This window comes from Exophiala aquamarina, assembly GCF_000709125.1.
Source record: "Exophiala aquamarina CBS 119918 chromosome Unknown aczIA-supercont1.7, whole genome shotgun sequence".
In the NCBI taxonomy this organism is placed as follows: Eukaryota; Fungi; Ascomycota; class Eurotiomycetes; order Chaetothyriales; family Herpotrichiellaceae; genus Exophiala; species Exophiala aquamarina.
Window position 1 is genome coordinate 483,673 of NW_013550581.1, and position 20,969 is coordinate 504,641.

Below are 20,969 nucleotides of genomic sequence, written 5' to 3' on the forward strand. Positions count from 1 at the left end.
TAAAAATGTAACTTCTTAGATGAGCTCATTCCTTCTTTCTTCCCTTGTAGTGAACAAACGGAATTGCCGCGTTTCGGTGGTGAGGTAGATCTCGAAAGGCATAATTGACGCCACGCAATTGGCTGCGCTGAATCAAAGGAAATAGTCTGGTGTTCTGCGGCTGACCATCGGTTCACCAGCTCGTGGGCAAGGGTCAAACTGTAAGCTTGAGAATGGTTAGCTATGGGATGATTCCTCACAGGATTCGCAACTCACAAGGTGTATTTGAGGTTCTCGTCAATCTCCATGATAGCAGCCAGATTCCCGCATCTGTAGCAATAGTTTGGTGCTGAAAAAACAGTGCAGACATTCCGATCGTGTGACCAATTGTAACCTTCCATGACAAGTTGGTGAGCTCGAGCCACAAGGGTCAAACCATTGTTATGGTTGTATGCTTCTGAAATATCTGGGAAATGTCAGTGGATGTGTAGCTATGCTTGGATGTTTCTGACCAGATCCGAATGTGTATCCTGCGCCTCTTGGACTGATTCCCCATCCACATCTGTCATCGGGATCGCTCCAGAGGAGATCGCACATTGGGCCTTCGTGAGGAACTTCTTGAATTCGGTCGAGGGATCGGATGTTGTCAAGGGTATCGATACTAGGTGAAAGTCCTCCATGGAGACAGAAGATTTGATTGTCGATCAAAGCTGTAAGTGGGAGATAATCGAAGAGATCGGTGAAGTATTTCCACACATTCGCATTTCCATACTTCCTCAAACACTCATCATAAAACCCATATACTTGTGTTATCTGACGGGACTCGTGGTTTCCTGTAAAAGGGTTAGTTTCTTTGCTGTTGAAGGCTGGGAAAATTTACCTCTTGTAAGAGTGATTCTGGACGGATATCTGATTTTCATACAAACTAATAACGTAACTGTCTCGCAACTTGAGAACCCCCTGTCTACGTAGTCTCCTGTTGATTTAAAAAGTCAATAAGATATAAGAAGGATGGTGGAGGGTGGTGGAGAGTGGTGCAGGGTGGTGAAGGTGGATTGGGAGGCAGGTTGGGGGGGAGAGATTGAGGGAATGGATTGAGAGAGAACATCCTAGAGATGACGATCTAGAGGGAGATGTATGGAGGGTGATGCTGATGGTAAACAAACCCATGAAGAGGTAGTTGGTGTCAGGACAGTTGCCTCCGATGCGAAAAAGCTCGACAAGATCGTGGAATTGGCCGTGGATGTCGCCACAGACAGTGACAGGACATTTCTAGAGACAGTTAGGTGATGATAGGACAACAAACAAATGCAACTGACCACATTCTGCACATTGGACTCAACCTGGAGGATTTCCTTTGCCCGTTCACAGAGCCTGATAACGTCAGATTCAGGTAATTGTTTGAGGTTCAGAAGCTGCTCAATCCAGCCGTCGAGGGTAGAAATGGAATTAGGGTCAGAGGCAGGTGATAAGCCATGAGGCTGTGTGGGTTTCGCGACATCAAGATCCATGTTGTCCATGTTGCGATCGTGTGGGGGGGTATGATGGGAAGAAGGGAGAATGGAAATCGATGTCTGAAAGGTATCTAGCGCATGAGGAGTAAGCTATTCCCTATTAGGTGTTGGGGCCCCACTGGAGCTAAGGCGTATTTCGTCTACACCTATTGGCGCCAAGAATTACTTAAGCGTTTTCTAATTCACTAAACATGTGCTACTCTCAGCTTACCAGTCTACTACTCTCTCTAATCAGTTGCTGCGGGTGGGCAACATTGGGATAACGAACGTCATAAAATTTCTCCGTTAAGGGGATAACGTTAATCTAATAACTAGTATTAAAGGCCGCTAGAAACGCATACTTTGCTACTATTACTAACCACTACGCCTATTGCTCCTAGCGTCGCTCTACTGTTGGCGGCCTTTGCTCCTACTGCTCCTCGAAGACAGCAAGGATCTCGCCAACGAGATCCACTGCCCCTGCCCGATAGTTCAAGGGCCGTCGTCCTCTCTAACTACTTTTGGTCAGTATAATTTGTATAGCCAGTAGAAATACTGATGACAATTCAGATAGCAGTCCAGCGACAACATGTCTTCTGCAACAGTTAGCTTGCTACTGTTGTTATTACTGCGGTTGTTGCACTGTTGTGGTCGTACGTAGACAGGTAGGACAATGGTTCGTGCTTGGAAGCTACTACGGGTATGTCGGTGCATACACCCACTTCTTTAAGGATATCACATCTGCGCACATCTACCTAGGTAGATATGAACAGTAGGAGAAGTGAAACCTTGGAACGGCAGCCTCTCAGCCGCCAAATATGACGCTTAATCATACTGGGTCTCTCGAAGATCATGTATTATTACCGTGAATTGAGGAATTGAATGAATGCTCATTCGAAAAGTTCTCCTCTACACGTTCAAAAGCACTTCTATCTCATATTTCAAGAGCTTTATATTCACTCAGACTCCTCTCACTATCTTGGCAACCTCGGTTGGCTTCATGTTCCTGGTCACGAGCGTTAGTTGACAGAAGCTGTGCAATACCTCGCTGCTATTGCGATCCAATAGTTCCACGTCTTGCGCCATTGGTATCTTTGAGACGGCAGCCCGAGACCTTTTGAGTTGTCATACTATCGCTCCTAGCAGGTCCAATCTCTGTTATGTGTCATCTATAGCTTCTGCTGCACCTTTCCCCCCTCCCCCCCCCATCACTCTCTTCTATAGTGCGTTCTCTCTAGCATGGAGGCTTGGGAGAACAAAAAAAATCCCGACCAGTTACTAGTAGCACATGTACTGCCTCTGACAGACTATTCCAAAGGCCTCTTACAAAAGCCATTTTAAGTAAAATAGACATTAGGGGCGAGAACACTCAAGGTCAAAGGCGCCATCTATGACACTTACTTCTTTGCTGGCGTCGTTGTGGCTCGTCGCCGGGATCATCAACTGTACAAACATAAATGGCTGCTAGGGAGAGCGGGTAACAGGATTTCAACAATAGGGCTGGACGTCCTGAAAGCTGACAAGGGAAAAGTGAGAGAGATAACGCAAACAGATGATGCAGACATAGGAATCACATCGCCCTTGATAGTGTACTTATAGCACAAAGTCTCATGAACTTCTTTCCATCACGCGGCTCATATGAAATCTCCTTGTCCAAAACCCCCAAATGGATTGCCGCCGCCAGGAAACCCACCGCCTCCTCCAGGAAATCGTGGCCCTCCACGCAAATTAGGTGGGCCATCGCCTGGGCCTATAGGGTCATACCTTGCTCCTGGGGGTGCTCTAGGATTGAAAGGCTGTTGTCCTGGTGGACCACCAAAGACAGGGTCATCAAAAGTAGGATGCATTCCACCACCTCCGCGAAAACCACCTCCACCGGGACCGATTCTTAGGGGATCATGTGGCCCGAGGCCTGGAGGATAGAGATCTCTCTCTCCGATATTGCCGAATGGTTCGCCGCCCAAGGGCATGCCTCGTGGAGGCCTGTTTAGTTCATGCTCATCTTCAAACCCTGGAGGAGCAAAGTCAGCGGCAGGACCAGATCGTCTAGGCGCAGCTGCCAGTGGGTCGTCATATATCTGCGGCCGTGCAGGGGCAGGATAGTCGTCTCTTAGTGGATCACGCCGTGGCTCCTCACGCCGTACTGGCGGCTCAGTAGCAGAAGATGCATCCTCATAACCAGTCTTGTGAATGCCCGGGGCTAATTTTTGGATGATGCTGGTCTTGAAAAGTGAAGTGAAGTCTTCAATGCGACCATTTGAGATGAATACATTTCTGAGTGCGGATTTTCTGTCTGGGCTATCGGACGTGGCCTCCTTAAGTGAGCCCTCAGAGACAAAATCCTGGGCTTTCACCTCGAATGAGGCGGTCTTGTCATCGCCGAGTCCTACCCCAAATATGACAGCTTTCGCGCCCAAGCGAGTCACTTTTATCAAAAATTCCAAAGAAGACTGAGCGTGTGCATATCGAAAAGCAAATGAGGTAGAGGCATTCCATTCGCTGGGTAAAGGGTGTACATTTTCAGGACTAGACTGTGCTTCTGTGCAGATGTTAGCGAAGTCATTGTAGCACAGTCTGGCAGGCATACCCATTTTGTGATCTTCTCCTAGACCTATGAGACGAAAGCCGACAGCAAGCATGCAGGCGTGAGAAAGTAGGGCAATGCAAGAAGAGGCATCTTTAAGTAATTGTGGCTGATCAGTGGTGGGTTGGAGGCTACTGCTCATGTAGCCAAGGACAGAGTCGGGGCTCAAAGCATTCTCGGTAGCTGGAGTCATGATTGTAATGGAGGTATTGAGTTGTCAGGTATTAAAAAGTCTATCGAGCATGTTCTGTTTCAATCTTGGAAAAAATCATTTGTAGTTGCAAAAGCGCAGGCAACTGTGAGCAGTCGTTGCCTCTCGTTGCCTCAATGAGTTGAACTCCGCATATGGTTCCCCTCATCAGCGGTATATCCCATCCACTAATACTAACTAGGGCTAGACCGTTGATGACGTGAGTTGCGAACTGGCGCCTTTTCACTGCATACTCGTGTGAGTGCTGTGGCTTGAAACACTCTGGAAGGCAAGATCTATGACGTAGTTCAGCATCTTCAGTTTGGGTTTGGTCACGTGATGTCCAGAAATTCACCGAGTCGGAATTTTATCGCGCAGACGACATACAGTACATTCTTCGTTTCTATCAAACCCCAAGAGCCTCCTCATTCCTGTCAACTCAATCGATCTTGCAGATTGATCTCGACCCACAGGAAGGCTCATCAGTTACAGTTTCAAACCAATGCAAATGATGGGTCCACATCGTTGCTCCGAGATGTTAGAGGGCTGAAGTTTGGTCATTGTTGTATTTGGGTTTCAACTACTTCCAAATCCGTGGTCAAGGTCATTATCGCTGGACTTGATACGGATGGCAATTAAGCGATTCATCCGAGTCGAAGGCAGAGTAGTGCCTCTATCGCAAGCAATCGCCAATTGCAGCTCGTTCCATCTCGCTCGGGTTGACAATATCCCGCATTTCACACTCAACAGAGTGCCGAAAGCGCGAATCCCTGTTGCCAGATCACGTGTCCGTTTTTCGTCCGCCCCATCAAGTCTGAATTGTCATCATCACCGACCAGACGTTCCATTGTACACTGTCGGGATAACGCATTTCAGTTACATGGACCCGACTATGTCATCACCGAGTGAATGCGAAGGCCGATTTGTGGCTCTGCTCGTAAGAGGCTACCGCCCATGGTTCTTTTCAGAGTTCAATTTAGATAAAGGTAGGCGAAAATCCTCTCTTGGACACTTCAGAGTACCCAAGCTGTCGCACCAGTCCCCTCCGAGAAGGCTTCAATTGTCTACACCAGCTCTGCAAGCTATTACGAACCATGTCTAACCACCCAAGCGGTCCTCCATACGCCCCTTCAATAGCATCGGTCGGGGGAATTCCAAGTATAGGAATCGATGTGCCCACATCAGCCGTCTTCATGTTTTTGTACATCGTGTCTGCCACTGGGCATATGACCATTTTTCAAATCAACAAAAGACGTGGCCAAAAATTCATCATGTCAGGAATGATGTTTGGATACTCCGTCGCCCGTACACTTACCATGATTCTCGTGAGTTCACTCACTACCACGATCTGTTGACACAGGTTAACCATCTCAAAGCGTATCGTTTGGGCAGTCTATCCACACGATATTCAAATCGCCATTGCAGCCCAGATTTTCGTGTCTGCAGGCGTACTCATCCTCTTCATCATCAACCTCATCTTCGCCCAGAGGATAACCAGAGCCGCTCATCCACACTTCGGTTGGCACAGAGCCTTGTCCAATATCTTCAAAGTCCTTTATGTTGGGGTCGCGGTTATGCTAGCTATGGTGATAACCGCAACTGTCCAGTCCTTCTACACACTCAATCCTCACGTTAAAAGAATCGATCGGGATCTGCAAATCACTGCTTCTACCTATCTACTGTTGATTTCGTTCTTACCTATTCCTATGGTTATCTTCAGCCTGATTGTTCCTCGAAAGACGAGGTTGGACAAGTTCGGTAGCGGAAGATGGAGATCAAAGATCTGGATTCTCCTTGCATCCACAGTTTTGCTTTGTCTTGGGGCTAGCTTCCGGACTGCTACAACCTTGAAGAACCCACGACCAATAAATGATCCCGCATGGTACCAAGCAAAATGGTGCTTCTACTTCTTCAATTTTGTCATTGAGATTATTGTCATTTATCTCTGTCTCTTAGTTAGAGTCGACCGACGGTTTATCATTCCTAACGGAAGCAAGGGCCCTGGAGACTATGTGAGACAACAGATGCAACAACGGTCAGGAGAGAACGTCGATGAACTACCACGCCGCAGTATGAGCTCGACTACTCACATCCTCTCGGAAGAGGAAGTCTTTGACGACATGAATCCCGTTGAAAGGACCCTGAGCAAGGAGAATGGGTCCCCGGTATGATGCATAATGAGAAGAGAAAAGTATTGGCATGCCACATATGAGTGAATTTGGTCTATTTTACCTTGTATTACTCAACTATTGTACCATTAGTAATTGATAGAATAGACTAGACTAGACTAGATTAATGTCTACAATTGTGCCTCTACCTATTCTTGATGATGCATACTTGGGTGATCACGTGATTACTCGGACCCCACTTGAATATTCCATTTCGCCCCAAAACAACAGGAATTGTCCATTCTTAGCGCGTTACAAAACAAAGAATAACCAAAAACAAGCAATCGTCTTTCTCAAAGGCTTTTTGAGAGCTGCAAACAACCCGAATCAAAGTCCATCTTCAAGATCGTTTTAGTGTCACTGCCTTGTGTCACATATTCATCGCGACGCGAAAATATTGAAGTAACGATATTCGACAGGGTCACGCGTCTTGCTGAGATCACATTCACCTTACAACCCAAGTTCAACAACACCATTGATATCATCCGCACTTAAATAGACACACTTTATTTCAAGGATCGTATTGCCATTAGCGATCATCCTACGTATTGTTGGTCGCCAATATTCTGCATGGTCCGGAGTACTGCGCATCCATTGATGGGGCTGGTGAAATTACAGAATTTATAGGTGAGTCGTGTTCACCTAGGAAAATCCGTGGATCAAGCTCTATCTCAAACAAACCAGCTTTCGATGAATTCTAATCCATCAAAAAACTGCAATAGGTACTGGAGGAGACGGTCGGGGAAATGCCAGCTCGTCGGTCTACTGCGAGGGCTTCGAGCGCCACGCCCATCAGGAATGCATCTCCCGCCAAACGATCAACCCGCGGTGCTAGTGTCCTAGCAGTGCCGGACTCTGCGACTGTGAGGCGCACGGGTAGGAGTGCTTCTCAACAGCCAGGCGCATCGGAGATCAATCTCAATAACCCAAGGCTTCCTGAAGTGCAAATCCAACAATCCTATGCCTATGGTTCAAGCAAGACACCTGTACTTCCTACTCAGCTGGTGGCTCGAAGTCGGATGAACTTGAGAGAACTTGCTGATACGATTGATGCTGGAGTAGAACAAGCTCAGCAGCACCTTCAGGATCACCTTGAAGAGGCACATGCTAATCTACAAACCGATGCTAGAACGGAACGAGCAGAACGAAGAGCGTCCCGAGAAGCTTCAGTCGCAAGCGATGATATTGAGAAAAACAAAACTCGACGGGTCGAGGCGTGGGCAAATTCACTTGACAGTAGTCAACTCGACGAAATTCCCGAGGAAGACAGCAGTGATGAAGCAAGCAACCATGATGATGCTAGCCGGAAGGACACAGATCCGTCGAGCTTTCCTAGTGGGATATTCGACCATAGCTACAATTACGAAAGAGGTCTTCGAAAACCTAACATCATGATGCGTAAGCCAGAAGCATCGATATTTCAAAGAGCATCGACGAAAGCAACCCGTGCCATCGAGGCATCACGACAACTCCTCTCAACGACATGTTCAGCTGCGCTTCATTGGACTCATGGCCTGTTTTGGGCATTTTCACAAGCCATTCGTGAAATCCCAAATTCTTCAATCATCGCTTTCATTGTTGTCACTATCCTGGGCCTCCTTCTGGTTAGCATGACAGGTCTCATATTGTGCTACACATACAATACCCAAATATGTGATCCACTTACAGCCTCTCCAATTGGAATGACACTCCAGAAGTACTGTGGGTCCTGTGTTAGAAACCCTACCTCTGGTATCAATTTGACTACCGGGAATGGAGAGGATCTAAGGAAATTGACCGCAGCAATCAACAACATCAACAGCCAGATGCGAGCCATGGAATCGCGGCTGACCGGAAGAATCGATAATGAGCACGCAGCCGTGGACAAGGATTTCGAAGTACTGAGGAAACAACAACTGGAACTGTCAAACCAAATCTCAAGATTTGGATCCGGAAGTCCCAAGTCTGCTCATGATGTTGCCTCGCCGGTGATTCCGAAGATTAATTACTTCGCACCAAATAATGGAGCGATCGTTGTACTGGGCCCTACATCACCAACAAAGGAGAAACCACTCTCCTTCATAAGAAGGGTTCTTTTGCGTGCCGTTTTCTCGACATATTACAAGACCAAGGGTCCCGAGACAGCTTTGGAGGCCTGGCAAGATGTCGGAGACTGCTGGTGCGCATCGGCGATGCCTAGTGAGCAGGACTCGATGCGTTTAGTTGTTCAAACCTCCGAAATGATCTTTCCGTTCGAATTGGTGCTCGAAAACTATCCCAATGCCGGCTCCCTCTTCCCTGGATCGATTCCGAAGAGACTAGAACTCTGGGCCGATTTTGACCATCTTGACAGCCTGGAGTGGGACAGGCTAGGAATAAGACATATGCAGGGAAACAATCCGTTCGGTCCCACCTATGCATTGATTGGGCAAGCTGAGTATGACGCCTCTGACGAAGCAGCCCACGTTCAGGCATTCACATTGGAAGTGAACCAGGGTCAAAATGAGCATCACGCTCAGAAATTCGTGGTTCGAGTTCTATCAAACCATGGCTCCGATCATACCTGCCTATACAGAGTCCGGTTACATGGCATTTCGGCCAACAAGACCAAAAATTGATATCTTTGGAGTTCGGCTTCGGCATCTGGAAAGGCACAACAGTCCAAAAGGGGCTTGACTTTCAATCCCGCTTTATGATATATGTATTTTTAACGACGGTCTTAAGCGGATGGAATCAAGGAGGACTGTTCTTGACCAAGGCTTGGACATCAATTTCACAGCAGTGGCGTTTTGGCGTTTTATTAGTTGTGTATGTACCACTCTCGGGAGGACCGAGTGTCAGTGCTCTACGATTGAATAAGGAGAGGAAACTAGGATGGTCTGACAGCCCTGATGGCTTCTTCCCTCAGGGCTAGAATGCCTATCAAAACCTTTAAATTCTTGAGTCATGACACAAAGATAAACTTTCATCCGCCGGTGGCCCCAAGTATCATCAGTCTGCCTTCCTCTCGTTGCCTTATGTAACATTTTATTATTATCCCTCAGGACATGCTTTCTGTCTCGCACACGACATATCTCAGCCATGTTTGCTTCAATGCAACCTAAACGTCCTCAGGCGCCTCGTACGCACAACCCAAAGCAAAACAGCAACGTCGTAAAAATGACCGATTCCTCATCGCCACTCTCGTGCGAGCAGCGGAGGCAAACGTCAACCGATGTCCAAAGTCAGAAGTACGATGGGGGTGAATTGTCCGAGGTTGGACGGCTGATCTGGCTATCTCCGAATTTCACACTTAGGCGTTGCTCCAAAGCTTGAGGCTGTGGTCGATGCGAATAAGTTTGACCTCCATCGTCGGTGTTTGCTAGGATAGGTCTTTTTGCGTAAGATCAGACCGATCACGCACGAGTTTCCGATAGCTTAGATCCCGCTGGGAGGGATCTTGCATCTACAATCTCCCATATCTGGTTCAACGTTTTGTGGGCATTCATTCGATTATTTCTTACATTGCAGGAATTCTGGCCTCCAACATCGGAAAGAAGAATGGGTGGGAGGAAGATATTGCGGAAGAATTTCAGCTTTTCGTCACCCTGAAAGTCCTTACCAGTTTCCCCTTCCCACACCTTCTTCTGCAAAGTGAGAGATCAACGTTTTAGCACTATGTCACGAAAGGAGATGTTGGTGAAGAGTGACTTGGAGGTAGCCCATCATGCTTCCAAGTAAAACATCTTAGGCACAAAATAAGCATGAACCAGTCGAGGCTAGGCGGGAGGGATCGCCTGGGGGCTTGTAGAAACTTTGACAAACTGGCCTAGCGAATCCACGAATGCTGGCAGAAATCTCAATCCTTGCAGATAGACGATGACTAATGAAGTTCCAGCTGGGTGACCATACCCAGATGGAAGTACAACCTCAAATGACGCTCAAACAAACTATCCATAATAATAATAAAATGGACCTCTAAATATGTCTAGATAGCCATTACTACCCATAGACCATCATATGAGCCCCCAAAGCTTGCACCGGTCTGTGGAATCAGACATGCGATGAGGCTTCTCAACGTTGACACTCTAAAGTTGGAATCATACCACCATGCCGAAACGACCCCGCCATACGCAATCCTCTCACATGTCTGGGAGGAAGAGGAAGTAACATTCCAAGACATTGATGAACCATTCTTGGGTCAAGACTTTCGAAAACTACAAGCCCGGTTTGACGAGCTGGAAAAAAAGTTCAACGACATCAGACAGCTCGTCGCTGACTCAACAAGCCAGGTCTCTTCAATCGCCAGTGATCAGTCTGTGGCTTCGCCTGTCGAGTCTGTGTCTCATCAAAGTCATAAGGCTCCAGCTCTCCCAACCAGAAATTCATCATTGGACCGAGCCAAGCGACTGAAAGGCTGGTCGAAGGTCGAAGGTTGTTGTCAGGAAGCAGTGCGATTTGGGCTTCACTATGTTTGGATCGATACTTGTTGCATCGACAAGTCAAACAGTTCAGAGCTGTCAGAGGCAATTAACTCCATGTTTGCTTGGTATAGGGACGCTGAACTATGTTTGGCCTATCTCAGTGATAGTTCCACTGTCAAAGATGCATTCGATACCTCACAGCCATCGAAATGGTTCAGCAGAGGGTGGACGCTACAAGAACTCGTTGCTCCAAGTAAGATGATCTTTTTTAACCGAGACTGGGTTCCTCTCGGTACTCGGTCTTACCTTGACTATCGCATCGAACAAATTACATCGATTCCAGTCGTCGTTCTCAAGAATGGTATTGCAGGCGAGTACGATGAAGAGTTCAGTATCGCCACCAAGATGTCATGGGCAGCTCAGAGAAAGACGACGAGATCAGAAGATCGAGCATATTCCCTTATGGGATTATTTCAAGTCAATATGCCAACCTTATATGGAGAGGGAGGGCAATCGGCCTTCCAACGTCTGCAAGGTGAAATTTTTGCTGCCTCTGGAGACCACAGCATACTCGCATGGTGTTCTGATCAATTCAGAGTGTTGACACGGCTACAGATCAATGATGCCATGTTCAACGGCGCGTCGCTCCGCAAAACCACAAAGTTGCTTGCTCCTGGGGTTGAGTCATTCTCTCCATCACCACGCTATCAGGATCTCCCAGTGAATCTCGTGAATAGATTCGGCATCGCCTCAACTGATACGGCGATCCCCTTTTATCCCATTTTGCTGCCATGTCCATATGATTTGAGAACTCCGAACCTCAAAAATTCAAGCTCGGCGAACGGGGCAAAATATTCGGAGTCAAGCCATGGCATGCGGGTGCAGTTGCTGTTGGAGCGTGTATGGGCCGACGTGAGAACAGACCGTCACATCTTCATTGCACACCTCGCTTGCAGGATACAGCCATCGGAGCAGATTGCAGGGATTCTGCTCATTTCTGAGCGAATAGGCCAATATCAGAGGCTGTTCCCGGATGTCCTACTGTCCATCGACCCGAAATACCATAACATGTCCCGCTTGATGCTAGAAGACGTTTACATCATACAAAAATGGTCTAGCCGGCAGGGCGGTTTATCTCGAACGCTGAGATACGGGACTTATCGATCCCACTTCTATGGAAAGTATAGCATATGTATCTTGGACAAGGAGGTGGAAAAGTCCGGGTTCGAATTACTGCAGTCGACCACATGCGAGCGAATGAACATACCAGGAGGGAAGCTACTGACATTCGGCAGCATCGATCAGAGAAGTGGCCAGTCGTTCGGCAATCTCAAGGCATCAGACTATGCTGAACTGCTGTCATTTCCCTGGGGCACAATTGACTTTCGAGAGGCGAACATTCTTCTCTTTGGGCGTCGGTGGGACGATAAAAGTGCACATCTTATCGCCGTGGTCTGGCTGCGGCATGAAGACTCGCTCAAGATTTCGGTGCTTGCAGATGTCGACCCGGCCAGACCAATACCAGATGACATATCATTTGCATCGTATGACATCTATGAAACCTTCATCTCGCACTGGGCAGAAAAGGCAGGGGACACTGGTGGAATCAACATCGTCTTCCAGGAAGATAACATTGAGCCGCCGTTGTATCGTGGGTCTTTCCGAGAGAGAGAAAAGAAAATGCATGTGGTTATTTTGTAGGAGATGGATATGATAGAGACTCGGTACAGAATACATATGGGAAATAGGGGCTCCGAAATTAATCACTAATTAGTTCGATTTCTTGCCCCCAAGCTCGATCAATCAAGGGTGTTGGTCGTCCATTGATGAGTAGCAAGTCAATCCACATCAATGAAACGACTTCGGTTCACTGATTCATGGATGTTCTAGTTAGAAGAACAGTGTCAAGCCCAACAAGGCTCCAAGCCCAACTGAGGGCAACTTTACTCTCCTTCTGCTCCGCACTCAACTTGACTTTTTCCGCGTCACGCCGCCTGCGTGACTCCAACTTCACTTCTCAATCCACCTTAAGCCTGAACAGCAGCTGCCTCCCACGCTCACGCCCTCCTCTACGTTACTCTTTAGGTAGTACAGAAAGCCAATTTACAGCCGGCTTGCATCGAAGTATCTCTCACTTGACAAAGACTGCCCCCGGAGCCGCGTTTCTTCGCGAAAATACCCCGCAGGAGTTGCCTCGACCTTTCAGAGAAAAATATTTTTCAGCGGTACCACCACAGGAGAACAGACAGATACGGCGATACACAAGGACACCAGTGGGGGCATCGCAAATCGCAAAGACCAGACCGCAGGCAGACACAGCTGTGAATCACACAGCCCCGCTCCAGTCACCAGTACCACCAAGGACTCATAAATCAGAGCCCGCCTCTCCTGCCGACATCTTTTCTTTGTGCTCGACCGCCGACCCAATGACGACCGATTCCACCTCATCTCCGCCGGCTCAACACAAGCCTCTTGTTGTCGGTCGAACGAAGCCCCGAACCACATCCACCAGCCGCACAACCATGGACTCCTCCAGTACGAGCGCCGCCACGCCCGATAAAGGCATTCCTACGGAAGTAAAGGAATCTCTCAACCACGAGATCTCCGAAAACCTGAAATCCAACACCGCATCCGCAGCACCGGCTGATGGGACACAGCAGCAGCCGCATGCGTCCAGCAGAAAGAAGGAAAAGGCGCCCAAACAGCCCAAACCTCCCAAAGCCGCGCCTCCAGCACCTGCGCCTCTCTCCCCAGCCCTGATCGACCTCCGCGTCGGGCACATCCTCCGCGCAATAGCACACCCGAACGCAGACAGCCTGTACGTGTCAACGATCGCCATGGGCGATCCCGAAGGGACAGAACACACACAGGTAGACCAGGAGACAGGAAAGGTAGTACGAACAGTCTGCTCCGGCCTCAATGGACTCGTGCCCCTAACAGAGATGCAAGACCGCAAGATCGTGGTCGTCGCGAACCTGAAACCGGTCAACATGCGCAGCATCAAATCCGCGGCAATGGTGCTCGCGGCGAGCCCGAAGCAAGAGGAAGGCGCCGACCCGCATGCGCCCGACCGCGTCGTCGAGCTCGTCAGCCCTCCTGAGGGATCTGAGGCCGGCGACAAAGTCTACTTCGAGGGCTGGGAGTATGGAGAGAGCAAGGGCCCCGAGAAGCAGTTAAATCCTAAGAAGAAGCAGTGGGAGGCCATCCAGCCTGGTTTCTTCACGGGAGACGATCTTACGGTGGGATTTGATGCGGGAGCCACGGAGGTTGAGGGCGACAGGAAAGGCGCGCTGATTGTCGAGGGCAAGGGGAAGTGTACCGTCAAGACTCTCAAGGGCGCTGTTGTGAGGTAAAGGAAGAGTATTCGAAGGAACTGACGGCTGGACGATGCAATTGGGACGAAGACCTTGGATTGGGGTAGGAGCAGGAGCAGACCTTTTTCACCGCCGGCATCCGGCATGTGGAGAGGTGGGAGGGTGGACATGAATTGATGATGGTCTCGAAGCAAAGCCAGAACGCTTCATACATGCCCCTGGGGGGTGGGGGTTCATTAGGCCGCTGGTTAGTGTGGAACAGTGCAAAGCTCAGGAAGCTCCTCCAGGTCTCCGCTCTGCGTCGCTTCACGTTCTACGCTCACGATTGTTCGTAAAATCAACACATGGTGCGGGAGCTGCCTAGCAAGCAAGCACATTTGCATTCCAAGGAGCTGCATCCGGAACCAAAAGAATTATATATCAAAGTAGATAACAGTGTCATTAAATTCCTTGCCCAGTGAATTCTCTTATCATGGTCAAGAGGAGTATGTTACTCCGTGTATAAGGTATATGTATATGCATAGTCGTGACTCCCGGATGGACGCCTATTATTAGTTATAGTTCAAGGCACCTTTGACAACAAGGGTGCGGATGCATGCCTGCCAATTGATTGATCCCAACAGATGTTCATAACTCTTTACATCACGGAATCGTTTTCCCAGACGAGGTAGATTGCCTTGATAATTGGGTACGACGAGAAACCAGATTGACGACTGTGCGAATCTCCAATATGGTCGTTCCCTCCAGAGTTACTTCATTTCAATACCACAATAAGAAGTACCAGGACCACAATAAGGACGATGATAGTCGTCATGCCCCAATTCTGCGAGGCGCGTTGACTGACGCCCTTGAGGCGTCGTTTGGCCCCGTCTAGACGACCTTGATGGCGATCAACTCCCCGGTCTACCTCGTCCAACAGGGCGATCTGACCCTCGAGTTCGTCTCCAACTTGCATCGCCAGGTGTCTCTGCCTACCAATGGACTCGCCCAGCCGGTCTAATTGCTCATCTTGCTCTTCCATCACTTGTTGGTGGTATGTATGGATCTGCTGGTTCGACAATGACTCCGTCGGATCGGGTGTCGCTGCTCGCGCGGACTCTTCGTCCGTATACCGTGAGGGAAATAAACTTGCTCGGTTCGCTTCATCCTGGGCGTCGAGAGATTCCTGGCTGGAATTATCTCGGAACCGGACGTTTTTAGCAGGGCTCTGTTGAGAGGCATCTTGTTTCCGGATGTTGGAGGCTTTCTGTCGTGAGGCTGCATCGCTAGGCTTTCTGGTCTTTGCTCTCTCGAAGTCGTCTTTCAAGGAGGCATCGTTGGGGGATGAGAGCGTCGTCTCTAAGGTAGAGGAGTGTTCGCCGTGAAATTGGCGCGAGAGATCATGGTATTGCGACCGAAGTTGATCGAGTGATTCGACATCGGAGGATCGGGTAGCGAGTGATTCTACACCCTCGCGGAACGACTCTAATGATCGGGAGATGCTGGAATCTTGGGAGGGGTTTGGGTCGAGGTTTAATGATATGGCACGTTGTCGCTCGAGTAAAGAGAGTTTGATATGGTCGGCAAGGAGGAGTAGTTGCGAAGGGTTGGACATGGTGAGAGGGGAAGGACGCGGAAGAAGGTTGCCTGGGTTCAAAAGGGAAAGAGCGATGCCGGCTGAACGGTGAGAGGTTGTAGACCAATTGTGAGCAGAGGACTCTCTCGCAGTTGCTGGAGGCTCAGCTGTTGACGCGGTGATGTGTACAAAGTGTCTCAGACGTGGTCGAATGGCATGGTGAGACAGACGAAAGGCTGGAACGGGGAGGCGGAGATACGAGTAAGTCCCATGCGGCTCGATATGTGAGGTTTGCCGAGTTACCGCCAAGCCACTAGCATCCGGTAGTTTGTTACCAGGGTCCAAATTGGGGAAGGAGCGCCTGGGATTCCGATGACGAGCCACCACTTCCCCCACACGTGTCAACAGTACAGCACTAGTGAGTGATATGCCCACCAAACTCCATCCACCTAACTCAGTCAGAGTAGTTGGCAACCCTGAGATGTTATAAAACCCTCTTCACCCCTCGTGTCGACTTCTTCCTCCCTGCCCACAACGAACATGCATCTTCTTATGATATCAATAAAACAGTAACATCATGGATGACGGGTTCTTTACATCAGGACCCTTGCCGGACGACGATTACCAGGCCGGTCCAACTATCCCGCCACACATCCAGACTCTTTTCGCCGAGTTCGCCAGAACTCGACCCAGAGCCTCATCACCTCGTCCAACGGTAGCCTCAGCCACTCGCCGGTCTCGTACTCCTCCTTCCGAGAAACCTACATCATCAAAGCTCGACCTGCGCGCCCTCGATTATGTCTCAGACTACGACTCCCATCTGATGTGCCCAATATGTCATGTCCCATTCCTCGATCCTGTTGTCCTCGAGTGCGATCATACATTCTGTCAGGCATGCTTAACTGAGTATCGAGATGGACTTTCCAGCCCGACTAGGTCACAATGTCCCACATGTCGTACTCTTCTGCTGTCTCCTCCTCGCAAGGCTTCTAGGCTGATTGTCAACATGTGCAATGACATTGCAGTTCGGTGTCCGAACCAAGATTGTCAAGACCTTGTTCCCAGAGGTTGTATCGAGTCTCATGCGACCAAAGAATGTCCTCATGAGCAATTGCCCTGTCCAGGTGTGGAATGTGGAAAGACCGTTAAGAGGAAGAATTTTGTGCCTGACCAATGCATTCATACCTCCCATATTGAATGCGACTGCGGAGTCATCATCGAGCTTGGCAGAGGAGAATGGCTCAGGCACAAAGACGAGGAGTGTCCAAACACCGGCGTTAAATGTCAAAAGTGTGACCATCGCATATCTGCCAAGAATTATGTGAATGGTGCCACTGGCCACATATGTAACGAGGACGAATCAACTCTCTGTCCAGGAAGACCATTTGGATGTACCGATCAGTTTGAACGCGAGGACCTAAATACGCATACACAGTCATGCTTCCTCGCACGCCTAGCGCCATTTCTCAACAGACAATCTCAACACTTGCAATCTCTTCAAGAGCAATTGGCAATGGCCAAAGTCCGCAACGAAGTCCTCGAAAATGGCTTCGACAAGATCAATGACATTGTCAATGATCGAATCTTGCCTTACATCCATTCGGACCAATCTCCACCCGGCGAAGCATCCGACATCGAGGAAATCGAGCGTGATCATATTCCCTCCGCCATCTCTCACCGTGACCTGCTCATGCCAGCTCATCTTCGTGCCCTGACCCCATCTCCGGATCCGGAAGCCACTTCTATCTCACAAACACAGCAACACTTGCTCGCTTTGCATGAGTCGCTTCGTGGGAACGTTACTACCCTGGAGCACGATATATCTGCCATATCCAATGCCATTTCCGACCTTGATGCTCGTACATCGATGCAGCTGATGAATGAGACGTTAAGAATCAAGGAGGACCTCGCGCATACAAATGCGGCTCTTTTCAGTACAAGGGCACAAGTTCAGTGGCTTTTGAATAGAGAGAGAGTCGGTCAACAACAGCAAGCCATGAACATGCGTGGTCGAGCACCATCTGCTCAGCCCCAAGGCCAAAATGTCTCTCAGTCAACCAGAAGCTCCATATCTGAAGGAAATGATCCATCTGCTCAGCCTTCCGGTTCTGAATCCCATCCGTCTGCTTCAAGTCTCGGTCAAAGCCCGGTTTTCCGGCCCCAGAATAGGAGGCTAAGCGGTGGTAGTCAGGAGAGAGTGAAACTATAACACCTCTCTAAGCAATCGGATATTAGGAAAACAATAATTACCTATCTATATACTATATATGTTAAGGACTTCGTACCTGACCCTGTCCAGTTGGATTCAACGTGCATGTCATCACAAGCACCCGATCATTCTGTTGATCACCCATCTTTTCCTCCCTTCTTCAATTGATGCAGCCGGTATGATTCAACCCGCTATCACGCATCAGTACCAATTTGGTAGATGCCTAACAACATTGCGAATGTTAATTAGATCATTCCTGGAGAGCTCGACGTGCAGGCAACAATCTCGTGGCAAAGAGCACCGAATATTGAATTGCCTCGCGAGAAGTCGTGACCACTTCTCTCGGCAACTGAGAATGAATTATACGACTGATACTAGTAACTCCTAACGTGAAGTAGCACAACGGGAAGTCGTAAACCCCGAGAGATGGAGTGTGGTACGGCCACTGTGATTCGTTTCGCTGTGGTTGGCTGATCAAGACCATACCTCGAATCTAAAATGTCCACTTCTTTGTCCACTTGACCACCTTTTAGATCCACTCCGGATAACAATCTCATCGGTTGAGCTTACAGCGAATGCGTACGCCATTCAAATCAACATACCCGAATATCCATAATGGAGAGTGATATAGCTCTTCTACGGGACATGCTCCAGTTGTGGAAACCACTACTCAACAGCTCCAGCGTTTGCTCAATTTCCGAGACACTTCCACGTCGAAGCGGAGTCAACACTGTTTAGACGAGCCTGGCTTTCACAGGGCACAAATATTGATCCCTTCTTTACGAGTACTACTACTAGTTAGTAGTGCAGCGCTTTGATCGAAGCTGAAAATCCCTTTACAATGACCGATATTACTGAAAGCAAGATGGCCGCCAAGCACATCGAAGCAATTGGCGACTATGATGAGGAACGACATCTCAGCGTTCTAGAACCGCAAAGCTACATCGCAGAGCATTATTGACATGTAAGGATGAGATGCCATTCCATAAGGAACTAGTCTAACGACTTTGGTTCACAGGTAGCGTCGCATTTACTGCTGGTCTCGTCTTTGGGTTCGACACGATCGTCAACGGCGCCTCCATATCAACGCCATCATTCCTTCTATACTTCGGCAGTATTGGACCTAGTGGACCATATCTTCCATCCATCTGGACCTCATTGTGGACGGCTATGTATGGCTTATGCCAAGCGATAGGTGCAATCATCATCGGCCTCGTCGCTGATAGATTGGGTCGAAAGTGGCCTGCGTGCGCGGCTGCTTCTCTCACTCTTATTGGTACCGCCATCCAATACATTGCTCATGCCCGAGGCACCTTAATGGCAGGGAAGATGATTGCCGGCCTTGGTGTTGGAGCAATCCTGACAGTAGCTACCACCTATGCTTCGGAGGTGAGTAACACTCTCATCGTGGCACGCAAATTACATTAGACCAGGGCTGATCTTGAACATTGCTAGGTGGTACCTCTCAAGTTACGTGGACCAATTCAGACCACACTTGTCTTATTCACTGTCCTCATGCAAGGCCTTGCATTGGGTGTGGTGCGAATCTTCGTCCCAAATGTTCACGAGCAGGCATTTAGAAACTTTTTTGCTACACAGTGGGCCGTGGGCGGGGTTGCTCTTATTTGCTTTGCGCTCATCCCAGAGTCAGTACATCCTTCATCTGACCCCAATATTGAGACGACCCACTTACATACCATCACAGATCTCCAGTGTTTCTCATCACAAGTGGCAAGATTTCTGCAGCTCGAAAGGCAAGGGGCCGAATCTACGGGGAGAAGAAACAGTCAGAGGAAAGACTGGCTTTGCTAGTCAGAACGCTTCGCGAAGAAAAGGCCAGCAAAGAGCTTACAGGCGGTGCTTCCTACCTTGAATGCTTCAAAGGAACGAACCTGAAGAGAACGGGCTCCGTCGCGTTCTTGTACACCACAGCAAATGTCGGAGGTGCGGGCTTTCTAGCACAGAACATTTACTTCCTCATCATTGCTGGGCTAGAGCCGATCCATGCCTTCGACATCGGCATCGGAGGTTTCGGACTGGCCATCCTTATCATCATCGCCAGTGGTGCATACCTGAAGAAGATCAGTCCTCGGGTGACCGTCATCACTGGATGTGTCACAAATTTCGTGTTCATGATCGTCATTGGCACGCTGTACTATTCTTCAAGTCATGGAGCCTTGTGGGCAATTGCCGTACTTATGTGAGTTTCTCAAGGCAGAGGAGCATCATGTCGTTCTATCCCGAAGTTGTTCGCGCTGACAAATTTACGCGCAGGAATCTGCTAATATCGTTCCAAACGAGTACACTCCAAGCAGTTGGATGGCCCATCGCAGCAGAAATCCCCAGCTATCGATTGCGCGCAAAGACATTGTCAATTGGCATATTCGCGCAGACGCTGAGCACATGGTTCTTCACTTTCGTCACGCCGTACATGTACAACGTGGACTCGGGGAACCTAGGTGCACGCACAGGTTTCGTCTACGCACGGACAAGCGTCTTCCTCATCGTCATCGCATACCTCTACTGTCCCAACACTGCAGGCTTGTCGACCGAGGAGATTGATCATCTATATGAACAAAAGATCTCTCCGAGACTGTTTCAAGCGCAATCTGGGCAGCGTGACGAGGGAGGGCATCAGTGATAAGGCTCTGGTTCCAGTTTAAGGAACCAACCCGCTTGCTGGTTCATGACATTTTCGCGCGTTGATGCAGTAATAGTGCCAAATTCAAGCAGGCACCCCATGGTCGCAGTCGGCTCAATGCCTCGGCACCACTGCGAAGGACGATTGTTGGCCGCGAGGCCCGTTCAGAGCTCGATGCTTGGTCTCCAGCATGTGCAGATCTAGTCCCGTTGCCGGCTTGCAGGTTCTCATCCCCAACCGACAGTGCATACTGCAACACACTTGAGATCTTGATCTGGGCAGTATCAGCCGTCGACGAAATGGCAGCGAGGATATGAGCCCTAAGCTTCGCATTCACTGTCATCGCAACTGTCCATATATAAACATAGCTCAAAAGCAAACCAATGAATACTTCCGGATGGAAATCACTTTCCCTTTCCCGCCCTGTACGGGTTGCTGTCATCGTTGTTCCTGT

General features: G+C 49.0%; 9 protein-coding genes across 9 annotated transcripts; 6 read left to right on the forward strand and 3 right to left on the reverse strand.

Moving 5' to 3' along the window:
- Positions 1-132: 132 nt before the first annotated feature.
- Positions 133-1,490, reverse strand: A1O9_08214 (serine/threonine-protein phosphatase PP2A catalytic subunit; the record flags this gene model as incomplete). Its single annotated transcript, XM_013402600.1, has 6 exons — positions 133-205; positions 256-445; positions 492-812; positions 860-955; positions 1,146-1,251; positions 1,299-1,490. The coding sequence occupies 6 exons, from the start codon at positions 1,488-1,490 to the stop codon at positions 133-135; spliced, it is 978 nt and encodes a 325-aa protein (XP_013258054.1).
- Positions 1,491-3,106: 1,616 nt separating this feature from the next.
- Positions 3,107-4,249, reverse strand: A1O9_08215 (uncharacterized protein; the record flags this gene model as incomplete). The annotated part of the gene is made up of 2 exons (XM_013402601.1): positions 3,107-4,011; positions 4,060-4,249. The coding sequence occupies 2 exons, from the start codon at positions 4,247-4,249 to the stop codon at positions 3,107-3,109; spliced, it is 1,095 nt and encodes a 364-aa protein (XP_013258055.1).
- A 1,091-nt stretch (positions 4,250-5,340) lies between these two features.
- On the forward strand, positions 5,341-6,417 carry A1O9_08216 (uncharacterized protein; the record flags this gene model as incomplete). The annotated part of the gene is made up of 2 exons (XM_013402602.1): positions 5,341-5,571; positions 5,623-6,417. The coding sequence occupies 2 exons, from the start codon at positions 5,341-5,343 to the stop codon at positions 6,415-6,417; spliced, it is 1,026 nt and encodes a 341-aa protein (XP_013258056.1).
- Positions 6,418-7,160: 743 nt separating this feature from the next.
- Positions 7,161-9,011, forward strand: A1O9_08217 (uncharacterized protein; the record flags this gene model as incomplete). Its single annotated transcript, XM_013402603.1, has 1 exon — positions 7,161-9,011. The coding sequence occupies one exon, from the start codon at positions 7,161-7,163 to the stop codon at positions 9,009-9,011; it is 1,851 nt and encodes a 616-aa protein (XP_013258057.1).
- Positions 9,012-10,436: 1,425 nt separating this feature from the next.
- Positions 10,437-12,497, forward strand: A1O9_08218 (uncharacterized protein; the record flags this gene model as incomplete). Its single annotated transcript, XM_013402604.1, has 1 exon — positions 10,437-12,497. One exon carries the CDS (start codon positions 10,437-10,439, stop codon positions 12,495-12,497), a length of 2,061 nt encoding a protein of 686 aa, XP_013258058.1.
- An 821-nt stretch (positions 12,498-13,318) lies between these two features.
- A1O9_08219 (tRNA-binding protein) lies at positions 13,319-14,149 on the forward strand (the record flags this gene model as incomplete). Its single annotated transcript, XM_013402605.1, has 1 exon — positions 13,319-14,149. The coding sequence occupies one exon, from the start codon at positions 13,319-13,321 to the stop codon at positions 14,147-14,149; it is 831 nt and encodes a 276-aa protein (XP_013258059.1).
- Positions 14,150-14,864: 715 nt separating this feature from the next.
- On the reverse strand, positions 14,865-15,704 carry A1O9_08220 (uncharacterized protein; the record flags this gene model as incomplete). Its single annotated transcript, XM_013402606.1, has 1 exon — positions 14,865-15,704. One exon carries the CDS (start codon positions 15,702-15,704, stop codon positions 14,865-14,867), a length of 840 nt encoding a protein of 279 aa, XP_013258060.1.
- Positions 15,705-16,242: 538 nt separating this feature from the next.
- A1O9_08221 (uncharacterized protein) lies at positions 16,243-17,874 on the forward strand (the record flags this gene model as incomplete). Its single annotated transcript, XM_013402607.1, has 1 exon — positions 16,243-17,874. One exon carries the CDS (start codon positions 16,243-16,245, stop codon positions 17,872-17,874), a length of 1,632 nt encoding a protein of 543 aa, XP_013258061.1.
- A 1,041-nt stretch (positions 17,875-18,915) lies between these two features.
- A1O9_08222 (uncharacterized protein) lies at positions 18,916-20,476 on the forward strand. The gene is made up of 4 exons (XM_013402608.1): positions 18,916-19,263; positions 19,330-19,520; positions 19,580-20,074; positions 20,149-20,476. Exons 3-4 carry the CDS (start codon positions 19,748-19,750, stop codon positions 20,434-20,436), a joined length of 615 nt encoding a protein of 204 aa, XP_013258062.1. The 5' UTR covers positions 18,916-19,263; positions 19,330-19,520; positions 19,580-19,747; the 3' UTR covers positions 20,437-20,476.
- Positions 20,477-20,969: the final 493 nt, after the last annotated feature.

Coding starts and splice junctions, on each gene's coding strand:
- A1O9_08222 (XM_013402608.1), top strand. CDS start 19,748: ATGCTTCAAAGGAACGAACCTGAAGAGAACGGGCTCCGTCGCGTTCTT. Junction 20,075..20,148: donor TGGGCAATTGCCGTACTTAT/GTGAGTTTCTCA, acceptor ATTTACGCGCAG/GAATCTGCTAATATCGTTCC.